Here is a 22,785-nt window from a genome sequence, read left to right as displayed (position 1 = left end):
GTAACATATAACCACTGTTGCATTGAACTGGGGCTGGAAAAGGGCTTTTTTGCCAGAAGAACAGATTCCTAGAGGTAGAAAATTTTACAGAAGTAGCTTCTATTCTTCTCTAACACATATATAATCTGTATATTACTTTGAATTAAATTTCCATGGAAAACATTTGTCTGGGCTCAAAGTTTATACACTGTATATTTTGCTTCCTAGACCTTTCTTTTTAATTACATTTTCCTATCTTTTACTGGAACTGTGACCTTGTTTACAATTACAGATTTCCTTTTTGATTTCCCAGTCATGAATTAAAATGGCACATAAAGCCACAAACTGCAGGGGAATGTATTGCAGTTCTTTCCTCCTTTCTCATATTGAAAACCAAAGTGACTGGTTTCTCATGAGTTGCAATCTCATGAGAGGAAAAATCCACAGAGAGCCATAACACACACAAATCCAAACAAACCATCTTTGACTTTCACAATTAACATGCAGATAAGAGACAGCCCAGCAGCAGTCAGTAAGGGTCACATATTCCCTGCTGTAGTGCCATCACCTTCAGTTACCCAGAAATCAGGGCTCAATGGCTCAAATTTAGGGTCTGTGGTACCGACCAATACATTCTAGATCTGTAAATTGTTTTGTAAAATGGTTAATTTTCTTTTTTCGTCTCTCAGCACTTTTCCCCCTAGCGCAACGCTCAGAGTAGATGCGCAGCCTTAATTGGTTTAGTTGCGAGAAGATAATCTTTTTTTCTCCCTTCCTTGCTGTTGCCTGTTAGCTTAAAGGCTTTTTAGCTGAAGGTTGATAATTATCACTGAGAAGAAACTAGCACATCAGGAGTTCATTTTCTATCTTAGCACTTCTGGCGCTCCTTTGAACTCCTCGCACCAAACCCGTGTTCCCACTCTGTCACTTTCCTCCCTCCATCATAAAAAGGTCTCGGCAGCCGGCGGCTCCAGCCTTTGCTGGTGGGCAGAGGGCACTGCTTCCCCGAGCGCTCCTCCAGCATGGACAAGCTGCACGAGACACTGATAAACATGGAAGATGCTTTGGGTTCGGAACACTCCGCCTGCTTGTCAGCCTGGGACTGGAAAAGCTCCGCTGGGCCTTTCGAGCTGCACCCCGTCTCGCCCCCGCACAGCTTGTCCCCGACGCCCTCCTTCGAATCCTACTCCTCGTCCCCGTGCCCGGCGGCGGCCGAGACCCCCTACGGCAGCGGCGGCAGCGGCCTGGTGGGATACGGCCTGGTGGAGTTCCCCCCCGCCTACCTGCCCAGCCCCGGGCAGGCCCGGCTGCCCAAGGGCACCAAGGTGCGGATGTCGGCCCAGCGCCGGAGGAAGGCCAGCGAGAGGGAGAAGCTGCGGATGAGGACCTTGGCCGACGCGCTGCACACGCTGCGCAATTACCTGCCCCCGGTCTACAGCCAGCGGGGCCAGCCCCTCACCAAAATACAGACCCTGAAGTACACCATCAAGTACATCGGCGAACTGACCGAGCTCCTCAACAGCGTCAAGCGGGCGTAGAGCCCGCCGGGAGCGCCTGCCCCGGCACGCTCAGGGTCTTTACAAACAAAAACCATCAAAATCCCTTCCTGGTCAGAGTACGGTGGGGCCCGGTGTGAGAGCAGGACGGCGCGGGGGAAGGGAACCGCCTCTGTACCTGGGACGCATGCTGGAAGGTGATGTAGGATTGCCTGAAAACCTGAGCTGCAGGTTGCTGAGACAGAAGTCTTGCTATTTGCCTTTTTTTTTTTTAAATTTTTTTTAAATTTTTTGTTTTAATAAGCTTTTGAGTAATATTAAACCTAGTCTGATACAAAAGTAAAAAAAAAAAAAAAAAAAAGCTGATCTTCCTAGGATTTACGTATCACTGTTGTGACTGAGCCTGTTTTATAAGGACAAGAGTAAATCCATAGGTGTTGAACTGAATTTAAAAAAATGACAACAGCTTCATAAGAATACTAAGTCTATTGATTTGTAGGCACTTTAATCATAGGATGAGGAAAAACATGTATTTAGTTCATGTATTGTCTATTTATCCACTGTACTGACCACTGTACCTAAAAATCAAGTAACTAAATAATAGTGTGAACATCTTTGCATGTAAACAAATGAATATGTCATAGTCTGTATCCTGTATTATAAATCTGATTGATAGATAGGTAAAATCTAGTGATGACGGTTAAATATTGAAAATGAAATATAAGCAAACTGACATTTTGTATAGATAAACTGCTATGTCCTCTCTTCTTTATTAATATATACAGAAGTATATAATTTTTCTGTATTTAATGTGTAAAAAACCCCTTATTCATTGCCAATAAATGATGGAAGACTTTTTACATCAAATTTCTTAAATAAGATTAGATCGAGATATCTTACTCTCTGACATGAAATAAATTGATTCAGGTTTCACAATTATGTGAAGTTCTATTCTCAAAGTGTACTGAAAGCTAGGAGGGCTCTGGTAATCATGTAATTGTATTAAAAGCCAATCAAAGATCAGCTGTTTTCTACAGCCAGTCACAGTCCTGTAACACATGCACACAAAAGAAACAACTGGGGATGTAGTTTTAATTCTGAATGACTTTGACTTTCAACTGATGGGCACCACACCACTGAAAATATGAGCTGCTCTGTAAATCTCATGGCCTGAGTCATAAGACTTGGCCTATGAAACCAGCCAGACAGGAGCAAACCCCAGTTGTGGGGAGCTAATTAAGTAATATTAACTTTTTCTGCTGGGGGAGATGGAGGGCACAGAGAGCACAGCAGCTGGAAGGTAACAGGTTTGTCTCTCCACAGATCAGCATGTCTCTCTCTGTGGGGCAGATGGTTTAGATTTGTGGATAAATCCTGTAGCAGAGAACCACAAAGCTAAAACTTAATTCCTTTTTTTTTTTTTTTCCCTTTTCTCTCTGTTTGGAAGGAATTACAATTATCTTTGTTCATTTTTTCTTCGAGGGATCAGCCTAGGCTGATTCAGTGCTCCTCTCACATAGTATGTGCATACTGGGGCAATCAGAATGAAATCCAGCACTATCACAAAAAAGCAACTACCTTCAAATTTATGCAGGTACTACTGTCACTCAGATGTAACCACATTTAAGCATATCACATATGCTTCTGTTTGTAACTAACCCATGTTAGATTTGTTACAGGTTTTAGTGTTTCAGCAAGAGTATAAGTAGAATAGTTTTTTAAAGCCCTATAAAATTGTCAAATTAGAAATATGAGGTAGCAACACTGATGTCAGGAGAGCATTCCTCAGTATAAATCTGTGCAGCTTATCCAGATTTCAGCAGATTTGCCACATAGGGAAAGTCAATCTGAATATTTTGCAAAGGATTGAAACTGCATGATACCCATGGGACCTTGCACAGAACCATAACTGAAAGCCTGATCCCACATTCTTTCTCAAAGAATATTCATGGGAAGACATCTGACCTTGTCCTTTAAATGTTCTACACCTGAAAATACAGGTAGGGCCTATGCTGTCCAGCCTATAGGGTCATGGTTAAAGCAGAGAAACAAGGAAGTAAAAGGATCTGCTTTAATTGTTATTTTATTCATGACCTTGGCTGGTCATCCAGCATTGCTGCCTCAGTTTACCCATCTGCAAACAAAGACTAATGGCCTCAGAAAGCTGCTGCTCACAAAGCTGGGTGATGCTGTATGGAGGAGGTACCCTGCACCTTGGAGAAGTGGCTCAGTCAGCATTCCCCACCACCCCAGTGAAATGGGGAGGTGAACGCCCTGAAGCAGCTGAGCTGTATCCCAAGGAGTTCCTCTCTGTGCAAGTGCAAGGTGGAACAGCAGCTCTAGGTAAGCCACGAGACCCTGAAGCAGCTGAGCTGTAACCCAAGGAGTTCCTCTGTGCAAGTGCAAGGTGGAACAGCAGCTCTAGGTAAGCCACGAGGCAAGGCTGTGAGTCCCAGAAGAACATGGTACTGCCTTTGTGTCAGTGAGCCAGACCTTGGCTGTGTGTGCTCCCACCGGCCCAGGCTCCAGCGGGACAGGGCTGATCTCAGCTGCCCTTGGGGAAAGAGCTGCACTAAATCTCTCCCTGTGCCACAGTGGGGCCAAAGCCCACAGCCACAATGCAGATGGTTTATTAGAATAGGTTCTGCTCATGCACAGTTTACTTTGTTTGATCCCCTCTCAGGGGCTCTCTCCTTTCACCTGTGGGGATGGTGGGACCAACTTAGGTGTGGGAATAGGAAGAAGTAGGTTTAGTACCTGCCCATGGCTGAGGTTTCCCAGGATGTGTCAGATTTATTATTTCCCTTCAGAAATAAATTATTTCTTCTCTGCTAACATGAAACATCTCTGTAAGCCACACCTTTTGTAATTCTTCCCCTTGATACACATATTTCAGGTTCAGTGATCCAGAGAAAATAATTATTGTATTCACAGTACAAGATGGTACAAGGCCTGCTGCTATTAAATGTTGGATTTTATTATTCTTAATAAAATGGAATACAGTTCAGGTTCCTCTTCATTTTCCTTTAGGCCCAGGAGTTTAAGATATCCAAGTGCTGTGAAAGAGATCAAGAGCTTCCCCCACATATGGTTATGAGATCTAACTTTCAGGAGTGTAAGGTCCATAAAGCTGTATTTAATTCTAACAGCAATAATCTGTAGGAAAGGGGCAAAAATTTGAACCTCAGTCTGAAAAAGTTGCACAAGTCACAGAAGTAGAGAACATCTCTCACATACAAGCACCTTCTCTCAACACAGTATGTTAAAATATACATGGAAATAAAGCTAAAATAATTGAAAGGCCATGGCTGAATAATTAAATTATATATACTCTATCTGATAGAGTTGTTCAGCAAGCTGAAAAGATACAGGAGAGGCAACTGGGGTTAGTCCTACACAATCAAATTAACTCTTCTGTCCCCAAAAACTCACCCTTTTGCCTGTTAGCATTTTATTGAAATTCCTTCCTAGCTTGGAGAGCAGAATGTGGATCCTAAAGAAGAAATCATCACCACTAAAATATAGTTTTCTACTGTATTCAATCTTCTGAGGTACATGAAATCATACTTCTTAAGTGATACTAGCCATAAAAAAAAAGACAGCAGAACAGTTCTCAAATGCTAAAGAGAAAAACGATAAAGTGCATAATAAGATCTTCTACAGAAATTAATTAATTGAAATGGATTAGAACCTCAGGAGAAGCCTTGAGATACAGAAGGCCTTGCAAATTGGTTGAACTACCAGTCCTTTACTCAGTTTACTGATGAGGTGATTACCATCAGTTGCTGCACATAAGTACATTTTTCTGCCTTTTAAACAAGTATTCTCAGACTTTAAAATACACACTTTTCACTGAGCTGGAGAGAAACAACCTAGAAACACGCTGAGGGCACCAGAAATGAGTGAGTGGCACCAAATCAGGTGAGACGACTGGACCCCAGCAGCTGTCCTGAGCTGTTCTTCATGCTGGGAGTTGTGTCCCTGCCTCCGCTCTGGGTGAATTGCTGAGGGGGTCCAGGTGTAACCACACAGTGCTAAAAGTTTCAGAAGCCAGAGAAAAAAAAAAAAACATATCCATCCTAAAACCTTTTATTGGGGAAGAAAAAGGCAGGGCAGAACAGGCAGTTACATAAAATGGAACTGATACCAGTTAACTCCTCTGGTGCTGTGAGGCAGTTGGTGCTGCTGGAGCGAGCGCTTGTTGGTACCAACGATATGACAATAGACTCAGGGCTCATTTTCTACTTCAGGGACCAGAGGCTGTTCTGGGCAGCTGGAAGGATAAGATACTGCTCTATTTAGCAGGAGGCACAGCAGTGCAAAGGAGGAGGCCTTGCAGGCAGGGCATTAGCCCAGGATTCAGGAGGCTTGCACAGCCTCACTGGGCAGGGCAGGCTTTCCACCTGAATCCAGGAGCACGGCAGCTTCTCTGCACAAAGGATGCAGCAGTGTTGGCTGCCAGCAGCAGCAATAGCTAGACACAGACCCTGAGGGGGGCAAGGAGGTCAAATCGCCCCTTGAGGACAAGAATAAGTACCTAGGAGAGGATATTCCCCAGTGATTAAGGGCTCACAGTGGAAGAAGCTCCCGAGGCAAGCCCCAGCTCTGTGATCCACGGAACTCACCCCCACCCCCCAAAGCAGAGGCGAGCCTGGGGCCGCCCGCACACACACAGGGCTTTGAAATTCTATGCTGAGGAGCACCATGTAGGTGCCAAGAGGTTTTATGGTGACACATTTGGGCTGCACATAGGTGTGCTTGGGATAAAGAAAACCTCCTGCAAATGGGCTTCAGCCAGTTCCTTGGGAGAGCTGCTTCTCTGGGAACTGCCATATCCCCTCTGACTAGGGAAGCCAGGAACTATGCTTCCAGCTCTGCCTTGCAGTAGCTAAAAAATTCTCCACAAAACCATAAATACACTCCCAGCTTCTAAGGGCCCAGTGACTGAGTTTTGCTCCCCAATTTATCTGCCATGCAACCACAAATCCTCTTATTGCCTTTAACAGGCAGGAAACTGGAAAGAGAATTCACAGATCCCAATAAATCTGTCTGTTTCTAATGAGCTATAGAAACGGGATCCTTCTGAGCCCCCATCCCTGATCAAGCCCCTGACTTTTTGTTTCTTTATACACCAACATCAGCCTAGGCTTGCACTCTTGCAGTACTTGATGTCATGATAAGGAGGAAGACTCACCTTATTTATGCTTTAAAACATTTCTCCCCAAGCACATGCTCTTCCATCATTCTAGCTAATACTGTATTCTAGCTAATACTGTTTTATTTGTGCCTGTGTTTCTAGGCTCACAGGCACAAATAAAAGAAGAAATAATATGGAAGTGGCTAAAAACTCAAATAGATTTGTGGCAGAAGCCAAGACTTGAACTTCCTTAAGCTTTGCAAATCATTAGAGCATTGTCAGAACATGTTTTCCTCTGGATAGAGGTGCACAGCATTTACTGAAGAGTTGAAGTATAAAAGAAAAAGCAAAGGAATATGCCAGGGAGAGAAAATTAATTGGGACAAAAAAGTAGATGGCACTTTTCTTAATTTTTCAATATTAATAATAAGTTGTTGTTACTTTAAGTCACCAAAACAGTAAAGTTTTAAAATACTGGCTGTCATTGAATACAGAGTATAGAAAAAATGAGATTTCTGCCAATCAGTGACCAGATAATAAGTAATCACTTATTAGCAGTGATTTATCAACATTTACTTGAAATGGAAATAACTATCTGCAGTACATTTCTGTTATTGTTCCTATTTTCCTATAAAAACAATTCACACCAGACTTCTCTTTTCCCTTACACTTTTGTCATTCACCTGTTGAAATTGCAGAAGACGTTAAGCATAAACAAAGAAGATTGATCTGCTTTCAACTTGTGTTAACAGGGATATAAAAATAACATCCCAGATACCAGGGGAAAAGCATGTGGTCATAAAATATCCACTTAAAAGGCAAAGAGGTGTTGATAAAACACTTGAAGATTTTTTTCTTTTTTATATATATATAACCAGGAAGGCAGCTCCTGAATTTTAGTATAAACAGACACCTCTGAGGTAGAGAGAGTACTACTGTCATGTCTTTAAAAGATTTTACTGATATTCAAATGGATTTTGTGTATCTCACAGGCTGTTGGAACATCTGACAAGAAGCTTTATATAAATCCTTGTCCAGCCATGGAGGGAAATGTCCTTGAATTTTCCCACATAGCAGAAAGGTTAATGGAGAAGATGATTCTTTATGTAACTCATCCTTCAAAAAGACACTAAACAGTGCTTTTAGAAGAGCTGAAGAGTAGAGCCACAGTGTACCTGGGCATCACCTTGCTTTTCTACAACTCTTAAAAGCCCATCAACAGATAAAGCATCTCAAGGTGTTGACTAAGTTTATGAAAATAAATGAAAATGTCTTAAAAATATTGTAAATACCAAATTTCTATGCCTGGTGATGTCCTTGAGTCTTGGTTTGAAGAAAAAACCTGAAAACCCAGGAAGCCATAACCAAGACAGAGTTAACAGTACTGAAATGGGCTGCCCAACTGCAGGCTTGGTTCTCACAGCAGTCTCTAAATGTTGCACTTTTCCCCTATGCAAATATAAGAAAGTGGCTCAGGCTCCTCAAGGCAGCCTGTGCCATGCTGCTGAAGGCAGATGGAGATTGTCACTCGCTCAGCTGGAGAAAACACTGCTTAACAGTCTAATTTCTTGGTGAGACATGAGGTTTCTCAAGTCACCACGCCACTTAATGCTTCCAGGGCTGTGTTCTCTTTGGTGCAAAACCCTGCAGCACAGTAGAGGTGTCTCCCTTGATTTCTTAATGGGTTTGCCTGCAGACTGAGCATTACCCAGTCCTCAGACCAGTGGGCTAACACAGGGGAAAGCACTGGGCACCAAGTCATCAACTTGTCAAATCTGCTGTCAGGCTTATGTGTTCTGCATTTCCCTGCTATTCCCATGTTGATATTCCTCAATATCACAGCTCCATGGTTTTAGTCTTCACCTACAACAGGGGGAGCAAAATGAATCCTTCATCACAATAGCCTTCTCTACTGGAAAACAGTCTTGATATGTTTCTCATCATGAAACCCACACAGATTTTTTCCAGAAATGACAGTAAGTGATCTACTACAGATATGCTTAGCAGGCAACTAGAATACAAACAAGACTTATGTGCTGCAATTACAGAGCAAACTGTTTAGTGGGATCTCTGTACAGGTAGCAACAGAGATACAATTTTTTCTACTCCATGCTGTCTCACAAATTGCTAATAGAGTCAGAAAACATGTTAGCTTCCACAGAAATTTCCTGTTGTATAATTCTCTTTAATCTAAAGTTAAAAAGCAGACACCCATTATTGTGTATTTATCTCTAAGGGATCAAGATTCATGCTAAGCAGTAGCTTTCATTAGAACAGGAAAATATAATATTGAATCCAAACTCTTTTCACACCACTGTTCAGATGCAAAGAAGAAACCAAGAAATTTTTTATCCATTAAAAAAATCAAAACAAAAGACAAAGTGGGAGATCTGACAGGAGCCCTTAAGCATCTCGTTCTCTAGTATGTAAAAATCCTTAACACTTTGCAGATAGAGTCCATGTACTGTCCTTATTACTATCACAAGTCTTTGCTAATTTTTTTTTCCTCAGCTAATCCTCAGTGTGAATACTCAGCTAAGTCACTGATGTTACCTGTGAGTGATTTGACCCACCTAGGAAAGGCAACTTGACGTTGCAGAGCCACAACACTACTGCAAGAATCACAGTTTACAGCCTTCCTGTCAACAGCCACTACAGGATCAAGGATGTTCATCCCATCTTACTCCAAAAAAACACACATTCTTTTACTGATATTAAGCTCTTCCAGTCCTTTGTTCATACAGAAGCTTATAAAAAAAGCTTGAAGTGATTTACGATTAAGTTCACACTTGTTGCCATCTTCCTCCCCTACTCCAAAACAGATGCTTCCAACTGCAAAGCAACACCAGGTTCAGACATGTTAGCTGAGCAGACTAGGTCAGATGAACACACAAAAGACAGAGTTTAATGCTGTAGAGGAACGGAGAAGAACAATACAATAATTTAACTTAGAGTTACACCCAGTATTGATTAACTGACCCTTTTCTCCATAGACTCTGATAATCTATTTTCCCAGTAGGTACCACAGAAACAATTTTACTTGTGAATCTGGGCAGCAGGCTGTGTCTGCTTAGGCCACCTAACTGCAACTTCAAAAAATGGAGTAATTCTTGTTTAGTCTGTCAGAAGTTGGTGCATTCACCTGCAGGGAGAAGAGACATAGACACAAATTTGTTACCTTGCAGATGCAGCAGCAGTACACTTGGTGTAGTGTAATTTAAGACTGACACCAACCTCTCCTTACTGCTTTTCTTCCTAACAAGCACTGGTCCAGATGATACTTGCCCATGTGGATGTGCACTGTGGGCTGTAAGACATTTCAGCTTTTAATTCCCTGTGCAGCATAATCTAGGACTAGAAATCTGCAACCTGCCACTGTTAGTGAGAGCACATGCCAAATTGCTGAGCAAAACCACAGGAGAGATTTAAGACATGCTTGTTTTCTTACCAAATCTGTGTTTCCCAGGATTGCATCTCCTTAGACAAAAGAGGTCTAAAGGCTGTTGCTTAGTATTGCAGATCACCACACTGCAGTGGAAATACAACTACAAGACAAGAATATTTAGATTATTTAGGGAAGTCTTATTTGGAATCCAGTGTGTACAATCCCAAAGGATATGAAAGTTGTGTCAGGGTGGGAGGTGGCCTCTGCTCCCAGGCAACTAGTGACAGGACAAGGGGAAAATGGCCTCAAATTGCACTAGGAGCAGTTCAGGTTGGGTATTAGGTAAAAGTTTTTCACTGAAAAAGTGACAAAGCATTGGAACAGCCTCCCAGGAAAAGTGGTGGAGTCACTATACCTGGAAGTGTTAAAAAAAATGAATAAATGTGGCACTTCACAGTAGGCATGACAGTCAAAGATTGGACTTGAGAATCTTGGAGGTCTGTTCCAACCTGAATGAGTCTATAATTTTGTCTTGTGAACTGAACAGAAGTGGATGGCCTTTATTCACCCCTCCCAGGGTGTTATGCCTTCAAGGAGGTGTCCAGCAGTCCCAGGCAGCGCTGGCCAGCTGAGCCCTTACCCAGCACTGGCTGCATGCATCACCCTGGGCTCACCTGTCAGGACTGCCAACAGCTCATGACAGAACAGAGACATCTGACCTGCTCTTGCAACTGAGACGTGCCCTGGACAAAGGTGAACATCCTCACTTCAAATCTCTTGAGGTGCTGGGGAAATTTTACTCTGAGGCTGTAATTAACTTTGTGGAAGACAGTTCTGTAGGAGTCTTTGTTGTTTTCACACCTGTTTGGGAAATACATGAGAGGAAATGTATTTGATCTAAACCTTCAACCAGTTCTTCAAACACAGCAAAGAGATGAAATACAGCAGAGCTTCCCTCTCCATTTTCCTTGGGCCATAGGGGAATGAATAAGATCTCCCCAGTTCATGATCCCTGCTTTTACCCACAGTCAGGGTTGATTGCTTCTTGCTCTTTCCAGCCAGAACTGTTAGCTAGAAGCACTTTTGGCCACTCACATCATCCACTCACTCAGATCAGCAGCAATTGCCTCCAAGGTGACCTCTGCCACTTGCACCTCTGCCTCTTCCCCTTTCTTCCCGCCTGAAGTGTAGCACCTTGTGCTGAGCAGTTACCAAACAGAGGAGGGAAGCCTTCCTCACCCATGTATAAGGATGTGCCATTGGGGGAGGCTGTCCTGGCTTTGGGAGTTGGTAGCCCAACAGTCATCCAGGTTTAGGTCCAGTCTTCCATCTTTAGGCTGGAGCAGTTCAACTTCAAAATACAGAGCCTCCCTCAGGTATTTTACCACAGGATATTCTGATTCCTGGTAGGGCTCTGAATAGGACTTCTCTACAAGAGAGTATTGATATTAGGAGCTTCCTTTTTATGGAGGAAGTATTTGCAAACTTTCTGCTTCACTATTTTTTCCTCTACCATTTACTCTGGCACAGTAATACTAAAACCTGGGACAGCATACAAATGTCAAGAATTAGGTATAGAATGCCAAGAAAGCAAGATCAGCAGCGAAAGCAAAAATCTCAAACATATTCCCTGGTTCTGAGGATCCAGAAATGAAACACTCCTTCTACAAAAAGCCATTAAGATTTTTATTCAAAATTGTCTCAAAGTTTGAGAGACAATGGAGAAGGGAAAATGAATTTAAAAAAATCATAATGGCCATTTCAGTCATCCTGAGTGTTTGGTTCAGGCTTCAGTTAACCCTTTCTGCTGGCATAGGTAACACTTTAAAGCAGTATCTTTGGTTACACAGGTTACAACCATTGCAGCAAGTTGCTGAACCTGCTTAACAACACTTGAGGGGTTCATAGGACAGAGAAGCTGGCATCACATTCACTACACAAAACTTGCATCGTGCCCAGACGAAGCAGGAAAACCATACATGTGTCAGTGATGCTAAGTCTCTTCCACTACTGATATTTGACCATTTATATTGCATTTTGGAAGAGAAAAGTCCAGTTAGAGGCCTTAAAAATTTTCCACTTCATCCTTTGATGCATTTAAAAGTAATCTAAAGATGGTGCTGGGGAATATTTTCTACACTGCCCTGCTTGAGCAGAGTGGATGAGTAAGATCAACCTCAGGTCCCTTCTGGCCTCAGCCATTCAGTGATTTCATAGAGTCTACTCATAGATGTTACCTTTGAAAAGCTTCAATGAAAGAGCAAGACAGCCAGACCCTGGCTTAATACTGGGTGGTGGGTTCCTCTTAGATTCATATTGAACATCAGCAGTCTGCTTGACTGCATACAAGCAGAGAAATTTCTGTCTGAAAGAAAATATCTAGCATTAGATTTTTTACAGCCAAAATAACATGTACAACCTTTGGTTAGGGAGTGACACTTACTGGTATATGGGTATATCACTGCCAGGTCTGAAATAGAGTACCTCGTTCTCATATGTCATAGTTGTGCTGTTGGACTGAAGGATGTACATCATTACAAACAGGACAGTCACTTAGAGTCTGATTTGTGTTTGGCAATCTCTACATCCCTCTGCTTGAGTGCCAGATTGCACAGAGCAGAGTGTGCTTAGAAATAGGCAGAAATTACCAGCCAACAGCCCAAGGGCCACTGAACTAAAGCTGACCACAGGTGACAGCTATGCCATAGTCAAGAAGAAAGTTTATTAGCTTGAATATGACAGAACACCCTAGAAAGGGAGTGCACAGGTCCTGAGAAAAAGAACAGCTGAGCTTATTTACTGAATCAGTGAGTAGAATGAAATGCAACAATGCAGAAACAAGCTGCATTTATGATGATCTGAATTTAGGCATGTTCTGATTGTTTGTTATTTTGTTGGTTTTCTATTTGTACAGTATTTGGTGGTAGGAATAGCACCCACTCTAGTATTTGGGCATGTAGTCATTAGCAATACCCAAAGAGCTTCTGCAAGGCATGCAAGTATATCTGGCCAGCATAAACTCCCATTCAAGCCCACCATGAAACAATGCAGAGCTGTCAAATTGAAGGTGAGTTTCAGAAAGCACCTCTGACCTTGAAAAAACATTTTTACTCAATAAGAAATTCTGCTCAACTGAATTTAGTAAGCTCAGAAAGAGTATAGATGTACTACTGTGCTGGTTTTAGCTGTGACTTCCATGCAGCTTGAGCTCACCTCTGAACTTCTGCCAGGTCTAGCAATAACCCTACCCCAGTGCAGAGTAAACTTGATGTGACTAAGTCCTTACCTTTCTACTTGTTCCACAAGTGTTCACATTGAACTTGAAGGTTGCAGTCTTCTCTGTCACTAGACTGGGTTTGCACTGTCTGTCCCTCAAGACAAGCAGAGCAGTGTCCAGGTCTTCATCACCTACCAGTTTGATTGCAGTAATAATCACGGTGCCATTGGGCAGGCACTCTGAAAGAGAAATTCACATTTTCACACAAATCAGGATTCAACCTCCTTTTGTAGCCTAACAACAAAGATGTCTGGAATGGATTTGCTGGCAGGTTCTTTTGGCAGCTCACAAGGAGCTCTCACTCTCTTCAAAAGGATTTTTCTAGCCAAGATATTCAATACATTTAATACTGATGAGTTGTTAAAACTCTTAGTATTTAGGGTTCTAACATCTTTAGAATGACTACTTTATATGCTGATTCTCCCCACATTCCACCAAAATCCCCCACCTCATTCAACTCTCAAAACAACCACAAAAACCCTTTAAAAAAGCTTCTTGATTTTGGAGGTGTGTGGGGAAGTAGACTTTCCCACTTTCTTCCCCCTTCCTATACTAGGCAGGATAGCCACTCCAATGTTTAAATTGACTTGCCTTGTGGCATATTAACTGGTAGGAAAGCTGACAAGCAAACAGAGTGCCACACAACTCTAAAACCTAGAAACATTTCAGACTGCATGGCTTAGTTTTGCAACTCAAATAGCATTAACAGCTAATCCCCAACATTACGTATTAGCTCTGAAGGTGAAAATATGCAGGAAACTGAGAAGTCTCTCCTCTGAGGCAAGGTGACGTCATCCTTCAGGGTTAAGTAGAATGAAGCCTTTATTGCAGAAGTATGAAAGCCCTAGAGATGACAATCACAGGATAAACAAGAGAATAAAGATACTGTTCAACTAAAAGTAAGGGGGCAGGTTATCACAAGCCAAAGATAATGAGATAATGGTGCTTGAGCAAAGTCAAATCCACAGGATGTATTTAAACAGGATGTTTTTAATCTAGAAGCTCACACAGTGAGCTTTTTCAGTTGTTTTGCAGAAGAATGCAATACAAACTCCACTGCATGTATAGTTGTCCTTAAAGATGTTCAGCCATACAGTAATGCAGAATATGTTTATTTTTTTCTTGCTCATTTCTGCCAACATTAACTAAGGGAAATTAAAGTTTTCTTACAAGGTCAGAAAATAAACCTCCATTATACCTTATGAAGACTGTCTCAAAGAAAAGTTTTATTTTGCTTTCAAGAATATACTGTGTCTTGTTGACATCTCACAACTAGAACATGCCTTTCAATTGCTACATGATGGCAGCCTTACCTCATAGCTCACATGGGGAGAAAGGAAAGGGACAGAGATTGCCAGGTGAGTGCCATTGTCCCTCAGAATGTAGTTGTACTTCTGTGCAGCCTCTTGGGTCAGGTGCCAGTCTGAGATGAAAGGTAGCCAGTTTTGGTCCACATTCCCACGAGTGATAATGAGATGAAGGTTCCTCCCATCACAAAACCCTGTTGCACTGGGCAGTACTGCAAAACAACCAAGAGTCAGCCAGCTGCCATCAGTTTAGTGCAGCTCCCTGGGACTGGCAGCATCCCTGGCTGAAATCAGCCCAGCTCACAGCCAGGGTTCACAGCTGGGTTGGTGCAGTTTCGCCCAAGTTCCACAAAGTTTACCTGCATCTTTCACAGCTGACAGTGCAATTACTGGGACAACAAAGGTCTCACTTGATGGATAGGTGATGAATGTGAGTGTGACATTCAGGGTGTATGCTCTCATGTCCTCTCTCATGTACTAGGAAAATCATATTTAGACATGAAAAATCACCAACTGATGTCATTATTTCTATACCATAGGATGCTGCAGTGCCTTAGTACACACCTCTTTTTTAATACTTGGTGCATCAAGTGGGACTTGTAGCACATATGCTTTGCTTCCATTAGCATATCTGGTCCTGTGTATTAGGTAGCCATGCTGAACAGCTTCAGGTACAGCCACAACAACCCCTTCAATGGTTAAGTTCACAAGTTCAGCATCTGGGAGGAATGTTCCCACTGTAACATTCATTAGCCTTGCACTCAGATTTAAATCTGAAAAGGAACAAATAGCATTAAGCTCTTAACAGTACCAAAACCTTTGGTAAAATTCAATGTTCAGCTACTTACTACTGGTTATGGTAACTTCCACTTGTTCAAATGGCGTTTCTATTTCCTTGATGATAGTATGTTTGGTTAGTCCCCATTTGTCATCTTCCCACTGGTGTTCCAAGAACAAGTTGATGGTGTATTTTACCCCAAGCTGTCCATTGCTCACAGAAGTCTAGAATTCAAATCAGTACCCTTTAGTATGGCTTGATTTTGCATTAAAGTTATGTTGAAGCATCTCAAGATCATCTAAATCTACAGCCCCAACCAATTGCCCTTTTTGCTCAGGAATCCTGAACTCTTCTATCCCTGTTTAGATTATCTCAGAATACTCAGAAGACTTCCTTTGGAAAAGGATTTCCCACTTTCCAGGGTTCAAAGCAGCAGGGGACTATTTCACAGTGAACAGGGTTGCTTATGCAACCTCACCAGAAGCTCAGTTGCTACATTTGCCCAGGACTCAGTTCACCCCAAGCAGCTAGATTTAGATGTGCAGTCCCAACCCATCCCAAGAGCACAAGTCTGCTGGACTAATGGGCTATTCCATTCTCTTAAGTGGTCTGTGTAAAATACAACAGAACCCATGCATGCTTTACAATCCAGTTAGAACCATCTCTGAGGAGTATGACACCAGGACTAATAGGTGAAAGCTCTGTGTTAACCCGAGTAATTAATGAATCAATAGTTCTGTGTAGGATTCTGTCTACCTCTGCTTGCAAGAAAAGAAATTCTACAAATACTGTCTTTGGTCAGGGCTTCTGGAGTTTTTAACAAACCCTTTGCTCTCCCTCACTTCCATCTTTCATTTGAAAGGCAAAAGATTAATTATTCCTAATCAGAAAAAAATCATACATCCAAGAGTATTGCTTGCATGGCACCTAATATAAGTAACCAACCTTGTAATAACCACCTTCTGCACCTATTGGAATCTTCATTGTAATTGCTGTTAACTCATTCAATAACACATATTTCCTGGAAGCCATTTCTTTGGCAGAGAGTTTGCGTAGATCCACACCAGCTTCCACAAGCACATCCTTAAAGCTGGTCATTCCAGCAGAGAGTGGTGGAATATACTTTGGAACAGTCCAGGTGATTGTTTGGTTCATGTAATCCACACCATCTTAGGGACAAGACATGAAAGCTGTCAGCTCACTAGTTGTGAGTCTGTCCCTGTGCATTTTGGATTTGGAGCATGGTACCACACTCCTTACCTACAGGACATGCCACAGCAGTATCCACCATCAGGATCACCCACTGGTATTTGTAAAATGTACTTGATCTCAGCAGAGAAAAAGTAATTCCCTGATCCTGTAAGGAAGGCATCTGGTTAGAGCTGCACAGCCTGGCAGCTTGGGGGGCCAGAAGGAGCACACCAACCTCGACCAGCTGAACTTGGGCAGCAGTGTATGGCACTCGCAGCAGAACCCTGGAGTCTGTGGCCTTGAGTCCATAGCCTGCACTCCAAGCATTGCTCACAAGCAGAGCCCTTTTTTCTTCTGGCTGATGAAATGCTATTTGCCATATTGAGGCTTCTTCTGCCTTTGCCTACCCAGAGAAATGTATCAATAGTTTAAACATGATGTTCAAAGTAACAGGTTTATCACATTGAATGATTTACTGTGTTGAACTGCCCAGAAGTTTTGTTGCCTTACTTTGAATGTTACTAGTGGGCTATCCCTCCAGCTTTCCCCGCCTCATGCATACAGAAAACTTTCCATATTAAGGGCAACAGAGAATAACTAATGGCACTCTGCACATACAGAGTCCAAGAAGAAAAAAACCTCTTCAGTTTTTTTCTGGGCCATGGGGTTTTAAAGAGGTTTTTGTTTTGTTTGCTTGTTTTTTACACAGTCTCTTGCCTGGGGAAGACTTGATTTCTTCCTTGGAGACAAAGCCTACAACTAATCTATAAAAATGTACTAAAACCACTTGATACAGAAGTTCTGCTATTGCTACTTAAGTACTTTTTGAAAGTACTGCATGGTTAGTGAAAAGAAAGATGGTTGTGCCAGAGGTAGCACTAGCTTTTGCTAGAAAGAAAACCTGTAGTTTTACTTCTGGAAATACAAGAGTCCAGTCCTCAGGTTCATCTCGAACAAAGTCTTTTATAGTCTGTGGAACCTCCCTCCTGACAGAAACCTGAGGGGAAAAAACATCTGTAAGGGGTTTGCTGATAGCGCTTACTTCCTTGTCTTCAACACCCTACAAGCCTTTTGCAAGGGAAACCAGAATTTCCTAGACAGAAATGCGACCATGCCTGGTGATTCACCTATAGTCTGCTTGATTTCAGTGTCTTTTTATTTTCCACTTATCTTCTACTTTCTGTTTCCACTTAAGACCAGAGTTTGTTCTTGACTCCAACATCCTCTTCCAAGAGGAGTCCATTTCCCCGTCTGCATTCCTCCCCAGTAGGGAAATTTCCTTCAGGAGGTATACATTCTCAGTTGTCTCAAATAAGATTTATTGGGGCAACATTCGGTGAGTTCAGTCTACAAGCTTAACCTTTTTATGATTTTCCTTAACCTTTAATATGAATTTACAGCTTTATTAGCTATTACTGCTAATGTAAGTTACACAATCATAATACAAATGTATCACTTAAGATGCATACTGTGCACCCACTAACAAGCTGCTCATGATGGGGCAGTCTGAAGCTGACAAAATTCTAGGAATATGCATTGGAAACACAATCTAAGAGAGCATCTTGCAGTACCTACCTCTTTACTTCTAGTACTTTCCATAAGTACTTACCTCCATGTAGTTATTTTCACATACTATCTCTCTGGGACTCCATGGACCATAATGGCAACTTGCACTTTTCAGATGAGTTGTAGCATTGCTCATGTCAGGAGTGTGAGATGCTTTGATTTGTATAGTTACTGTGAACACATCTTTCTGTGTGGGCAAAGGGAATATTTGCCTGTTAGACTGCTTTTCCCTAGCTGGGCACCACCTATCCTTGTGACCTTAAATTAAACTACAAAATACACCCACCGGCCTCTGCACAGAAGAGCAACTCCATACTGAAGCATTATCACTTTCAGCTTCGTTAACTGCACAAGATGTATGCACATAGGTGTATAGCTACACAGCAACATAAATATTTTGGGCAGAAGGTTTGTTCCTTTTGCACAGCCCCAGAATTGAACAATAAGAAAGCAAACAAACAAACCTAAGAGATAGCTGATTTTGTGTTTTATGACATAGTAGCAGTGAGCCAGTAATCAAAGTTTTACTTTTTACTGTGATGTGTCTCAGGACACTTAATATTGTTAGGGCAGAGTGCAGCATGGCTGCCAGATGCAATTCCCTATTGTAATCCACAAGAAAATAATTGCCCTTTAAGGGTACACGTGATATACTTCATGTGTTCACCTGTAGGCCCTCCAAATAGCAGTGTCATGGAACATTCTCAGACCTCTGGATACATTTGAAGAAAATTATATTGTTCTCTGCTAACAGATACTCAAGACATTATGACACCTCAGTTAACATCCATAACATTCAGTAATTTCTCAAATAAAGTTAGTGTACAAGAGCACTGTAGTCAAAGTGTCTGTAACAGACTTACCTCTAAGTGCGAATGGCAGCTCAGCGCAGAAGCACGGAGCTGAATGCTCCTCCAGGTGGTGTAAGTCACTCTATAGCCACACTGTGCTGCCACGGCCTCATCAAGCTCCCAGGCTCTGCCAGACTGATCTACAGGCAAATAAATAGCAAAGAACTGTATTAACAAGTATAACTCCTGCTCTGCTAACTCCTTGAGAAACCTGCTCTGGCATAAGGATTCAGCTGAACCTGCTGTGATACAGCCCAGCTGTATTCCCTGGGCTCAGAGAATTGCAAAGTGGGGAAAGAGCTGTGACTAAGTGTAAAGAAAAAAAGAGTGGTAAAATTACAGGCACACTGGGACAGGAAACACTTGCAGCTGAAGCACTGAAGATGGAAAAAAAACCCCAAACCACCAATACGGTGACAGATGACAACAGCAACATCAGGACCCTGACCTGTGGTGGGCACAGGCTCATATTTCTCTGATGCCTGCCCTGCAGAATCTCTTCAGGAGACAGCTCACCAGGATGATGAACACACTAAAGATTTGCTTGGATGTTTTTAGTATACAAACCATTTTTATGGTTCTGAGCTTTTTAATGTTTTGTGTTTTAGTTGTTTTGGATTTTTCCTTAAAAAAAAATCACTTTATGGTTTAAGATGTATGTAACCCAACTACAGTGTGTTTTTATGTATGAGTGAAGATGTCTGAACAAAGAACACATTTTAAGTGGATTTTGACACAAAATCCACTTCTAGAAAAATGGATGGCATGGAGAGCTTTTTCAAGGCCAAATTTACATTTATACATATAATCTTAAAGCAGGTGTTTATATCCCAAAAGTATTATCACTGTGCCCTTCCAGGGCATTCTGTGATGCTTTTCACAGAAATGTACCACTTGCTAAGTCCAGTGACTGCTAAGCTAGAAGGCCCAGCTAATTTTTCTTAAACTTCACTAAGTATACCCCTCCACCAAGCTGAAGCCACTACTACAAAAATAAATAATATTGCGCCAGCTTCAGCTGGTGAATTTTCAGAACAATATATGCTGTTACTAAAAAACATTCTTATCACAAAGAAAACCCATGAGATTTTCCATGAGATCCAGCTTTAACATTCCTAGAAACTACTGTGTGCATTTCAATTTGAGCCCAAAATCAAGTCTGATCACGGCTAAGTTATCAAAAAACAATTTGACAGTATAGGTTACTCAGAAATCAAGGCAGAAGTTGGGTTTACTTACAATGAGATCAGCAAACTAAGCTCTATAATAGTAGACTAATCTAGTATTAGATCTAGGGAATTCTAGTGTATATAATATAATACCTAGGGATTCTAATATAGAAGCACCTCAGAATTTTAAACATTTCGCCATATGTAATTCTCTCACCAAGTTCTTCTACATCAACTTACCAACAACAAAAAGAGATAAGTATTTGTCTTCAAAGTATTCTGCATTCAGTGTTATCCTCAGAAGGTCCCCCAAGCACTCTGAACTCATGGGTCCTGTGTCAGATGTATTTAAAAGTTGGTAAGATGGGGATTCAAAATAAGATACAAACAAATCTGCCATTTCCCAGATTGCTTTATAAAGTCAGTGTTGTGACAGTCATACATCTCTGGTCAGGAGAGGTGAGAGGTTGTGTTTATACTGGCAGTAATTCCAGGAGAAAAGCTAGCTCCAAAATTCATATCCTATTAGTAATGGTGTTTGATGATTTGGCAAAGCTGCCTGCAACAGCCGGTCATGGAAATAGGATTTTGGAACACAGTCAAAAAGGCTGCCTCATCTGAACACCTTAGCCAACTACACTGGCTGCCTCAGTCTGAACACCTTAGATGAAATAAAACAGAATGTCAAAGTCCCACACACTCCTGAAAAGAGAAAAGAACCCCCAACCTCTAAACCAAAAAATCCCAACCAACAAAACCCTACAAACCAACCACAAAATAACCAGAAACTTCCACCCCTCTCTTCACAAGAGCCAAATGCCAGTTTGGGTGGAGAGCAGGCACATAAGCTGTGCCCTTCCATCAGCCTGCCCTGGTCACTTGCCCAAGTACCAGTACCAGAAGCCAGCTGGCTCATACTGGGAAAGGACCACACAGAACAGAGAAAATGGCTTGAGAAGCTCCAGTCCCAAGCTATCACCACAGCATAAACCAGGCCACGGCTCCCAAACCTCTCAGGCAGGAGGCAGGTACACACTGTCCTAAGTGCAGGACTAGGGAAGGCTTCTCATTTGACATGCACTTCTATTAAAGGGGGATTTGTTGCTTCAAACAGGAGTTTCTATGGCATCATGAGCTAACACCAGCTAGACCTTTTACAATAATGGTGCATTTTAAGCGCTGAGAGGATTCCTTTTCCTACAGGGTTCAGCACCATAGGCTGAAGTTTACTAGTGATGCAATTCCCACATCAGAGATGGTCACACTAAGGAGCAGCAGACAGATGCTGGTGAACATGACCCTACTCCACCCACACTCCAAGCTACCAACTGGATTCAATGCAGAAGCTAGATAATTACTCCAGTCTGGATAAAACCTTCTGCAGTATCTATTTACTTTGATCTTTGGGGATGGCCAATGCATTTCATACAGGACCCACAGTGAGTAGGGCAGACAGTCCTAGAAACAATTCTCTGCATCTGCTGCTCCAGGACCAGCTCTGTTTTGTAAGGAAAGACTTTTGGCTAAAAAAAAACACTGTTTCCTCTGAGATGAATCACTGCTATCTTTATAAAATTTTGTCCTGATTTTGGCTGGGATAGAGTTAATTTTCTTCCTAGTAGCTGGTACAGGGCTGTATTTTGGATTCAGTGCAAGAATTATGCTGACAACACACTGAAGTTTTGGTTGCTGCTGAGCAGTGCTTAGCACCAAGCCAAAGACCTTTTGAGTGGCTCATGCTGTGTCAGGGAGGTGGTACACAAGAAGCCAGGACGTAGCACTGTCAGGACAACTGATCTGAACTAGCAAATGTATATTCTATACAATAGACTGTCATGACCTATATAAACTGGGGGGAATTGGCTGGAGGCACCAATCTCTGCCCAGGGACAGACTGGGCATCAGTTGTAATGAGCAACTATTGTGCATCACAATTTTTTCTTAGGTTTTATAATTTCAAAAATTAAAATGATAATAATAATTATTATTGTAATATTTTACTTGATTCCAATTATTAAAATATTGTTCTCAATCCATGAGGTTTTTCCTGAGTCTCCTCTCCATTCTGCTGGGGTGGGAGGGGACAAGGAATGAGCAAACAGCTGCCTGATACTTAGCTAGGTTAAGCTATGATAAAAGACCTTACATATTGTATGGAGACTAACAACAACTACACTCAAGAGAATAAGAATAAATTCCTTATTAATTCATCAGTACTTATTACCAGAATGAGGAAAGGTAGAAACATTTGCTTAATATAGTGACACATGGAACTAAAGAATGTAGTTTCCAGCAAGTCCTTGCATGTTTAGAGTTTCACAGAAAAACATGCAAGTAAGGCTGCAACAAGAACTTCAGACTCTTCTGAAACACACACATAAGCCTAGATAACACCAATGGAGAAGCCTGCAAACTGATGTGAAATCAGTTTGTAGCAGAATTACCTGGTGTCTCTTGAGTCCATACCCCAGAGAAAAATATCACTATTAGTAACAACCTGTAAGAGAAGACAGGGATTAGCAGTAGTTTCAACTGTGACAAACTGATAACAAATTTTTTGCTCAGAAAGTTCTCCTCAGAATATTAAATTAGCCTTAAATTTAGACCAACCATTTCAGACTAGGCAATTGGAAAAATGAATTTTTCTTA

General features: G+C 41.8%; 2 protein-coding genes across 2 annotated transcripts; one reads left to right on the top strand and one right to left on the bottom strand.

Moving 5' to 3' along the window:
- Positions 1–1,001: 1,001 nt before the first annotated feature.
- MSGN1 (mesogenin 1) lies at positions 1,002–1,517 on the top strand. Its single transcript, XM_041489187.1, has one exon. It carries the CDS (start codon positions 1,002–1,004, stop codon positions 1,515–1,517), a length of 516 nt encoding a protein of 171 aa, XP_041345121.1.
- An 8,217-nt stretch (positions 1,518–9,734) lies between these two features.
- On the bottom strand, positions 9,735–20,464 carry LOC121365196. The gene is made up of 19 exons (XM_041489189.1): positions 20,377–20,464; positions 18,980–19,107; positions 18,160–18,303; positions 17,464–17,547; positions 16,786–16,953; positions 16,620–16,716; positions 16,305–16,528; positions 15,430–15,583; positions 15,146–15,354; positions 14,941–15,058; positions 14,588–14,793; positions 14,001–14,118; positions 13,284–13,453; positions 12,441–12,514; positions 12,235–12,362; positions 11,237–11,426; positions 10,717–10,858; positions 10,061–10,157; positions 9,735–9,754 (listed from the first exon to the last, which is right to left on the bottom strand). Exons 1-19 carry the CDS (start codon positions 20,462–20,464, stop codon positions 9,735–9,737), a joined length of 2,559 nt encoding a protein of 852 aa, XP_041345123.1.
- Positions 20,465–22,785: the final 2,321 nt, after the last annotated feature.

The sequence above is a fragment of the Pyrgilauda ruficollis genome, unplaced genomic scaffold (assembly GCF_017590135.1).
Source record: "Pyrgilauda ruficollis isolate IOZ18807 unplaced genomic scaffold, ASM1759013v1 scaffold90, whole genome shotgun sequence".
NCBI classification, from domain to species: domain Eukaryota; kingdom Metazoa; phylum Chordata; class Aves; order Passeriformes; family Passeridae; genus Pyrgilauda; species Pyrgilauda ruficollis.
This window is presented reverse-complemented; position numbering and strand designations above follow the sequence as displayed.